Source organism: Carya illinoinensis, chromosome 14 (genome assembly GCF_018687715.1).
Source record: "Carya illinoinensis cultivar Pawnee chromosome 14, C.illinoinensisPawnee_v1, whole genome shotgun sequence".
Classification (NCBI taxonomy): Eukaryota; Viridiplantae; Streptophyta; class Magnoliopsida; order Fagales; family Juglandaceae; genus Carya; species Carya illinoinensis.
Genome location: NC_056765.1, coordinates 17,250,894 through 17,261,142, shown reverse-complemented (window position 1 = coordinate 17,261,142; position 10,249 = coordinate 17,250,894). Strand labels below are relative to the sequence as shown.

The 10,249-nt window shown below is 34.7% G+C and overlaps 1 protein-coding gene and 1 long non-coding RNA gene across 2 annotated transcripts in view; one reads left to right on the top strand and one right to left on the bottom strand.

Moving 5' to 3' along the window:
* Positions 1-4,610: 4,610 nt before the first annotated feature.
* LOC122293446 lies at positions 4,611-6,761 on the bottom strand. Its single transcript, XR_006237283.1, has 2 exons — positions 6,464-6,761; positions 4,611-4,833 (listed from the first exon to the last, which is right to left on the bottom strand). It is a non-coding gene; the product is annotated as an uncharacterized LOC122293446 (long non-coding RNA).
* A 234-nt stretch (positions 6,762-6,995) lies between these two features.
* The window catches only part of LOC122294462 (exosome complex component RRP41-like), an 18,110-nt gene continuing 14,856 nt past the window's right edge, over positions 6,996-10,249 (top strand). Inside the window, exon 1 of the mRNA XM_043103218.1 lies at positions 6,996-7,238. Coding sequence (XP_042959152.1) covers positions 7,097-7,238 — 142 coding nt within the window. The 5' untranslated portion in view covers positions 6,996-7,096. The remainder of the gene's footprint in view (positions 7,239-10,249) is intronic.

Genomic DNA, 10,249 nt, shown 5'->3' with positions numbered 1-10,249 from the left:
AAGAATGAAAAGCTATCTTTGTCACTATATCACTCACAATATGCCATTACTTTTGAAAGAGACAGGAGGCATACCATCAAGACTTGGTGCCTTCATAGGCTGCATTTGAAATGAAGCTTGCTTAACTTCTTCCATTGTATAAGCCCTTAGAACATCTAAGTTCATTGAATTTGTTTCTATAGGGTGCAAACTACCAATGACATCCTCCAAATCCCTTGGATTTGATGTCGAAAACAAATCTAAAAAGTATGTAGTGACAACTGTTTCCAACTCCGAACCCTCTCTCCAAGTCTACTAATAAAATCTCTGGTCCTTCTCTGATATGCTTTTTTATGATAAAACTTTTGATTTTGATCTCTGGCATTTAAACATAAAGCCCCAAACCTTTGTTTCCACATCAATTCCTCTCTTTCCAACAATAGATTAATATCACTATGAAGTATCTTTACTTTAGAAATCAATGAATCATCGGGGTGTCCTTTCATTAACAAATTTAAATCCCTTCTTTTATCACGCAATTGTTTCTGAATATTCCCAAAAGAATCATTTTTCCACGCTACAAGATTACGTTGACAATTAAGCAAATCACTTATCACTAACAGACTGCTTGCTTTGTTTTCATGAATTATTAATAACATCATTACAACCACCGGCACCAACCCGCATTGTTTCAAAACGAAAAGGCTTCTTGCCTCTCATTTGTTAAATCATTTGAGACATGATCAAACAATTATGGTCAAAATTGGGAGTAGGAATATTACTAATTTTATAATGCATATACTACATCACCAACCATGCCGGATTAGCCAAAAATTTGTCTTGCCTTTCTTTAATATGATTACCCCCATTGCACATATTACTCCAAGTAAACAGAGACCCATTAGAATTCAAGCCCTTAAGCTAACAATGATCAAGAACATCCCTTAAAGCTTGCATCTGTCATTCCATTCGTAATCGGCCTTTACACTTCTCCCTGTTCGAAATTATCTTGTTAAAATCCCCAAAACACAGCCAAGGTCCTTCAAGCATATCATAAAGACATTTGAACAAATTCCACACTTCCTTTCTCCTATCAACATTCGGATGACCATACACAATTGTGACTCTCCACTGACAATATTCATCTTTATTACATATTCGTGCATCAAAATGATGTTTTGAATAAGATAAATCTCCAGATCTACATCTTTGCTCCATAACAGCCTAATCCCACCACTTTTGCCCTCAGAATTCAAAGCCAAGCACCCTGTAAAACCCAATATATACTTCAGCATCTCCAATTGACGAACACGTACCTTAGTTTCCATAATAACAAATAGCACATCAGGAACTTCTCTTTAGACAAAGTCGCGAAGAACGAGAACACCCAGTGGGATCCCAAGCTTACGAGAGTTCCAACTTAATATTTTTATGGTTGTTGATGGGGTTGAAACTCAGCCTTCGACAATACCTCAACCAAATCTTCCTTATTAGGGGATTTCTTCCTCTTAGAATCAATCACGATGGACTTATCCTTGCAGAAATAGACTCCAGGAAGAGCTTAGAAGGAATCAAACTCTATTTCAAATGCTTACTATCCTTCAAAACTATACCACTAGGCCTACCCTTATGTTCTTTCTTAGAAGAAAGAGGCCCTCGAAGCAGAAGAATGAATACACACCTAGTGCAACTCAAAATTTTTCTTTGGGCTAGGCCCATTGAATGAATGAGATAAGCCCAAATTCCCAGTCCCACATGCCCCAAAACATTATCCGTGAGTTTGACAGTAACTGCTGAAACCTCCTTGTTCAAATTGAGAAATAAATTGGGTAAAGAAACTGCATTGTGTTTCAATGGTTGAAAAGCAACTGTTCTTGCAGTATCGTTCAACTACTTGTCTTTCAGCGACCGGTTTCTCTATTGCCGGAATCTGATTAGCCGACGATCTCTCACTAACAATTGGAACCCCAGAGTCTCCCTGCACTAGACCATTCTTAGTGATTAAGCGACCTCTGTTTCTGTTAATACCACGATCAGCCCTCAACCATGTTCCATATGGGAAGCCATCTTTCTGAAAAACAGCCCGACTAGTCGACCATAATGAACGATCACAATCAACACGACCCAAATTACCACAACAATAAAAAAAAGTAGGAAATTTTTCATATGTCAATCTAGCCCACAGCACATCTGACTCCACAAGAATAAGCCTCTTGAACCTTGGCAAAGGATGAGTTATATCTAATCGGATCCTCACCCGAGAAAACTCACTCCACTCTGGCATATTCTCAGACAACTCAATATCCTCAACCTCCCCAATCGAGTCACCAATCATTTTGACAATATTTGCAGTCATCCTCTTCAAAGGAAGATCAAGTAAATGAATTCAAAAGGAAGCAGAGTTCATAAAAATTTTAGAAGGCTGGATATCACCATATACTCCTTCAAAAGTACTATACTTCTATAAAAGGACCAAGGAGCATTATGTAACACCTTCTCTTTGTCACTTTTCTCATAAAACTGGGCTAAGCAAATATTCTCCCCCAATTAGAAAAATCGAACCCATTTCACTGGACTCAAGGTAGTGCACATTACCACCTTAAAAACTTATTATAAAATTTGGTAGTGAGAAGCCTAAAAAGCATGCAACATTCAGTGTGAACTGCAGAGGGCATCTAAAACACACCTAGAATCACCACCTCATCGGACTCTACTGCCGATATTGTTAATTTCCTCCATAATTAGACTTAAAAATAACAAAACAAAAAAAACCCTATCAAAGGGAAACAATGCTTGTGATAGAAAAGAAACAAAAACTTCCCAAGTACTGAAATTTCAAAAACCGATCACCAGAAACGCCACGAAAATTCTGATAGTTCATGGAGTTACTATTGAAATCGCCAAGGAACCGCTTAATTAGAGAAATGAGTAATGCTATATATAGTCATTTTTGCGTACTCTGTGTGCATTCTACTGATGTGATTGACTGCATTAATTTTTTTAATACACAACTAATCACATCAGTGGAGTGTGTAAAAGAGTACGCAAAAGTGACTGCACATAAAAATTTTATAGAGAAATATCCATTGTTTTATTTTCTACAATTTAGAGGTTTTAATTTTCAACAATTGTGATTTTTGAAACTCATTTATTTATCATAATAGATAGATGAAATATTTTTATCATTTAATTAATAATCAAGTCATACAACCACTAAAAATTTGATCATATATCATTTAAGATTTTTCAAAGATCTATAATATGAGTATCATGGGACTATACTAAACAAAATTATCAACTATAACAAATATTGTATTGAATAATCGGGTCATAGTCCATCAAAGATTACCAATATCACCTGAAAATAAACCGTTTAATAATCCAATCGGGTTCGTGCTACATTAACCTTATTTTTCAATCTAACCCCCGAAAAAAAAAAAAAAAAAAAAAAGCAAAACAAAACGTCATCGTTATGTTCAAAGATAAAGGCCTAACGAATTAAAAATGTCGTTTTACAATAATAATAATAATAAAAAAAATGTCAACTATTGAAGGGAATGAGATTTTTAAATTTAAATTTAAAGGACTAATAAAAGAGTAGTGTTATTCATATTTACAATATTATACATACAATCAATTTTATATATTTTTGCACACTGATATAATTTGTTAAAATAATTATTTTATACTAAAAAAGTGATACAACCAATCATATTAGTGAAGTGTGTAAAGAATATGTAAAAATAATTACACATAACATTTTTTATATTATAAGTAGTGAGTAACAATCCTATTTTGTCAAATTTTGTTTAATTTAAATTTAAAATTTTTACTATTTTTATTATATGAGGTTAGGCCTTTGCTCCGACTCCGTTGGACTCGGAACCGATCTCTGATCCGAATTCTGATGTCTGATTAAGTTGGACTTTTGACTTCCGATTGGAACTCCGACCATTTCTGACTGTCGAACTAGCTAATTAAATGGCTATGTTAGATCCATTATTTGACATATCTAACTAATTATCAAATTCTTAAAATGACTAAATTTCAATAAAAAATAAACAAGTAAAAAAAATTATATTGAGAAATGATGTTACTCTAGTTATGCCATTCTCTTTGTTTTATTGACGAGATATCACCATGCCACATTTTATTTAAAATTTTTTAAAACATTAAAAACGCGGATAGGAAAACTTAAGATTTTAACCTTTTTTTTAATGTGTTTTCAAATGTCATTTTATTTTAAATATATATATATATGTATATTTTAATAAACCATATGTCATCAACATCAATAGAGCAAAATGAGCTATATAACAAAGACGACATAATAAGAATCATGTTTGATATTAATATTTATAATATTTTTCAACAAATAATCATGACTAAAGAAGAACGAGATATTCAAATAATTGACACCCATTTTCATGATATAGGTCATCCGACTCCTCCGAATCTCCAATCCACTAATATTGATACTTTCACAATAACATTGAAATATATAAAAGCTTGTTTTGATTATAAATATAAATTTTTTATTTTGGGTACCTTACAATCTTATTTACCGTTCAAATGGAATTTATATAGCAGTATGTACTGCTCAAATGAAATTTATCTTGTTTGAATGAGTATTAGTGACAATATTTTCATCTCAAAAGCTCAAATCTATTTGAACACATTAGACTGTATAATTAATTATTATAATTACACATAATTTAGAAATTCCTAAACAACTGATAATAGAAATAACAGTCAATTTCAAAGTTTGATTAAACGGCCCATAAGAATAAATATATTGCTTCAATTAAAAAGAAAAACATCATCTGCAGCACCGTACTCGGTCATTCAAAGTACCTGAAATTAAGATAAAAAAATCTTCAATCAATAAATATAATAAAAATTGATTCAGAAAATTGAACACAGTAGTAGTAGAAGTTAATTACCATTAATACCAATAAAGATTAAGTGCATGTTTGGAATTGCGGTGGGAAATATGGTTTATAACTTTAGGGCTTATAACTTATAACTTAAATAACAAGCTCTACTATTAAAAAGTCATATACTGTTTAGTTACCATGTCTCTAAAGTACTTTTAAAGTTAGTTATATTAATTTTTTTAAAATATACAATTATCTGTAGAAGTTTTTCGATAAAAGTTTCAATTTGGTGCTTTTAAAAAAAGTAGATTTTAAGTTTGTTTAACTGATTAAAGTGTTTTTTATACATTTACCAAACATATTATTTTTTCTCTAAAAGAGCTTTTAAATAGTTAAAAACACTTTTTTAAGTTTTCAAACTCAATTCTAAACAGGCTCTAAGTTAGTTATGATATCAACTTATCTTTATTTATACTCCATCAGTTATCGACAACTATAATAGGGTTTACAATTAAATCTATGAAATGATAAAAAAATATAAATTAAATATCAATATGAAATCATAAAAATAATTAAATAATCAATAATAAAAATCTGGTTCACAATCAATCTTCCAATTTATTTTAACCAATTATTATGGGCAATGTGGCTCTCTCAAATGAAATAAATATCTGGTTCTTCTCAACCTAAATTTTCTATGTTTGGTCATCAAGAGCGTCTAGAAGCTCCAACTTAAAATAATAAAACACCCAACGCGAAGACAATGACGGACAGAATAACTTATCTATCTCTCACTCTAATCATGAAGTCCTTATAGTTTGGGTACGTAGGATAAGAGATTCAAATCTCACTTGTTGAACGTAAAATGGGAGAAGTGAGGGGGCATTTAGGATATGATTGCTACGCAATGTACATTCCAATTCTCTTAATCCTAAATCAATAAGAATAGACATCCCATTTATTCTTGCATCTGACTAGTTTTAAACACAAGTTATTAAAGAAGAATGTGTTTTAGTTGAGTGCCTCATTTTAAATATTAATATGAGATGGAAATAAAAAGAAACCTTTATATAAGTTATGGGTGCCAATTCATATCGGGTCATTCGATGACGATTCATGTTGGGTTATTCGATTTCATATCGGATTATTGGGGTTTGAATCATCAATATTCAATCAACCCTAACCTAAATTTTATAATAAAAGTGTCACTAATTTGGGTTTGGGTTGAGTCAACCAAAATTTTGCCATTTTTATAATTATAGAAACATTCTATGATAGACTACTTCAGTTTATAACTTTTATGTGTTCTTTCATAAATATTTTATTTACTTGCTTTGCCTCTCATTTGCACCATATATTTCTCGAAGTAGGTTCTAGTATATAGAGACAAACAAGTTTATTTTTTGTTCGTGACATTTCCACAAACACTTTACGTTCATAGTTCAAAATCAAGAATTTAACAAAAGAAACATCACAACCATTTCCTCAATATATTAGCCTTTCACAATTAGATAATCAACACAATCTAATTTCCAATTTAAAATACTAAATAATATCTAAAATTCGGAGCAAATTCCTAAATTTCAAACCTTAAAAATTAAACTTACCAGTTGGCAAAAACGACAGGAAGAAGGCATTGCAGCGTGAAGCAATCTACAGCGGAGTGACTGTGAACCGTGGCGTCGTGCAATGTGAGAGGAGAATCGTGAGACTTGAGAGGTTGAGAGCTGAGGTGTGTATGCCTGACTGAGCCGTGTGGAAGAATGAAGCAAACCGATGAAGGGAACGAAGAAAGAAATGAGGTGAGCATGAGGAGTGATCGAAATAAATTAAAACGGCATTATTCCTATTTGAATAGAACGGTGTCATTCTAGTCACTTAATTGAAACCATTCTAAATGTAAAACGGCGGCGTTCCACATATGGATTTAAAAAAAAAAAAAAAAAGTCGAAAGCCGGAGTCCGACTTCCGACACGGAATTGAAATTACTCTGATTCTAACTCCGACTTTCGAATACTCCAATTGCGTCAGAGTTCGAATCGGAGCAAAAATGAGTCGAAAATTTGCACACCCCTACATGAAGTATCGGCATATGGTTATACAAATAAAATTATAAATATAGTAAAATATTTTCTATAAAATAGAATGTCACTCAGTACCCGTAAAGAGCTCTCTGTTCCGCGCACGTTAACACAAAATCAGAGAAGAAAAAGGGGAAGAAGAAGCAGGCGTAGCCGATAATGGCCGGGAGACCTGGAACGAATCCGACGACGTACTCGCCGTCTCTGAAGACCCAGAAAACAAGGTCGACCATTTTCAAAGACCAAGACATCGATTGGGTCCGACCCGATGGCCGCGGCTTTCAACAATGCCGACCCGCCTGTACTTTCTTTATTTCTTTTGGGCATTTAGTTCTTTGATTTCTTATACAAATTTTATTTTACGTTTTTTCCTAATAATTATGGGATTGGAAGTGTGGGTGGTTTTGGTTGTGGGTTCTTTTAATATTATCAACGTGCACATTTTCATTTATCTATTTTTTAAGTTAAATTTGGTCGATTTATTGGGTTTTTAGATTTATTTCATTCTGGTTTTTTGAATTAAAGAAAATTGTTGTGTGGGTTTTGAGGATTTTCAAGGTTGCGTTGTGTAGTGGGGAAGAAGGACTATACTCTGAGCCGTTTTCCGTTGCGTTGGGTGTGGGTCTGTTTAAGGTTAATGAGCGTGAAAAGAAAACGAGTATTGTGTTTGGATATGATTATTCTCATCTTTCAAAGCTGCCTCATTGTGATCTGTTGTTTGTTAGATTGTTGAGTTGTGCTTTTCATTTATGGGTTTTATGAACGTCTAGCTCATAATCTAGCAAAGTCTTCTCTGGACGTAGAGACAGATAGGATTACTATTGAGACTGACCATGAATGTGTTCAAGCTCTTATGATTGATGAAACTATGCTGATGAATTAATGAAAGTTTATGTGGTTTGTTTCAAAAACAAAATACATCGTTGGTGTACTAGTTTTTCTGATGGTACAGGAGTTTAGATGCTCTTACTTCTTTTCTAAATCTTTGTAGTTTATTGGTATAGTTATGATTCACTGCTTGCCAACACGAATATATATATATATATATATATATATTTTTAAATATCTCTGTTTCCTGGTATTCAAACCGAGAGTCCATTAATGCATGATTTTGGATGACTATGCTTGTTTGACATTAGACTGTGGCTTATTAGTTATATGTGCTCAAGGGCTGCGCATTATATGATGCTCTCTCTCTCTCTCTCTCTCTCTCTCTCTCTCTCATGCTTTTCCTTTTTAATGATCCTTTTGAAAACCTGTAACTTTATCAAGATTTCTCTCTCTAAAAATTCTCTCTCCTACAAGTGCAAAAGTTTTTGCATTTCTTCTTTCACGTTCTGCCGTCAAGGATGGCTTTTAGTTGATTATTACGTCGTTGGGGGGCAGGATGGGATTCAAGCCGGAGTTTATGATTGACACTAAGCTATTCTCTGTTGTGAGAGAGGGTGGCTTGATTCGCATCACTGAGAGAGGAAGGAGGTTCAAACAAGATTTATTGCTTAGACTGGGGACTGCGCAATGGCTAGGGGGAGCCCTGGAGGGCTGTGTGACAGATAAAAGAGAAGATTTAAAGCTTTGGAACAAGAAGTCCTTTGGTAATATTGGGAAACTCAAGAAAATAAAGCAATGGGAGATACAAGAGCTAGAAAGGTTTCAAGAGTCAAGGCCTTTGAGTTCGGAGGAACAAGTACAAAAGTTAGCATTGGTCGTAGAGCTCAAGAGGATCATCCTACTAGAAGAGATCTCGTGGAGTCAGAAGTCTAGAGCTTTATGGCTGAAGGAAGGTGACTGTAGCACTAAGTTTTTCCACTGGGTTGCTAATCTCATAGGTGATCCAACAACATTGAGATGTTGAAGATTGATGGTCAGAGTGCAGGGATGTGCAAGTGATTAACAATCACGTGGTTAGTTTTTTTGAACAGCTTCTTGCTAAGCAGGTGGGGTGGAGGCCTAAGCTAGAGGGGTTGGCTTTTGAGTCCATTGGACCTCTGGACTCTAACCGTTTTGAGAGGCCGTTTGAAGAGGCAGAGGTGCTAGAAGTGGTAAGGAAAATGGCTAAAGACAAGCCTCCGGGTCCTGATGGGTTCTCTATGGGCTTTTTCCAAACTTGTTGGGAGATCCTAAGGGATGACCTAATGGAGGTGTTCTAGGAGTTTTATTTGTTTGGAAAGTTTGAGAAAAGCTTGAATGCCACTTTTATAGCCTTAATACCAAAAAGGGCGGGAGCGGAGGATATACAGGAGTTTCGCCCCATTAGCCTAGTCAATGGGGTCTATAAGATTCTATCCAAGTTACTGGCAAATCGCCTTAGTCAGACCGTAGGAAAGATTATTTCAAAGCCTCAAAATGCTTTTGTAAAGGACATACAGATTCTAGACGCAGTGCTCATCGCCAATAAATGCTTAGACAGTAGATTGAAAGCGGGCCATCCAGAGATTATATGTAAGCTAGACATGGAGAAGGCGTATGATCATGTTAACTGGGATTTTTTTATTGACATTTTGGAGAAGTGTGGTTTTTGGGAGAGATGCACTCTTGGATCCGATGGTGCATATCTACGGTGAAATTCTCAGTCTTAATAAACGGAAGCCTTACTGGTTTTTTGACTTTTTTCAATAGCACACGAGGCCTAAGACAGGGAGATCCATTGTCCCCATTACTTTTTGTCATTGTAATGGAGGCTTTGAGCAGAATGATCTCAGTCCTGGTTGCAAACAGGCATATGACTAGTTACTTGATTGGAACCCCAGGAGGGGGTAGTATTAACATTTCTATTTCTTGTTTGCAGATGACACCTTAATTTTTTGTGAGGCGAATCAACTCCAAGTTAGAGTACTGAAGGCACTCCTACTTTGTTTTGAGGTAGCTTCAGGCTTGAAAGTGAATCTAGACAAATCAGAGATGGTGCCTATTGGTGGTGTTCAGTGGCTAAGACACTTGGCGAATACTCTAGGGTGTAAGACTGCTACACTTCCCATGACGTATCTAGGCCTTCCGTTGGGGGCACCCTCGAGAGCAGTCGCGTTATGGGATAAAGTGATTGAGAGAGTAGAGCGATGTTTAATGTGCTTATGAAATTGGCAATAATGGTTTTAGTATTGAATTGGTGGTCAGGAACCATTATGACAATTTTTTTCCACCACTGAAATTATGCTTATATTATCTTTAACTGGTGTCGAAATGTTTTGAAGTACCTCTTATGGGTCTTACTGCTTTATCTTTACCATTTTGATTTGCATCAGACTAAAATTTCATGATGGTATGCTATTGAGTGCCATGTAACCAGAATAATATATCTTTACCACCTTTGCA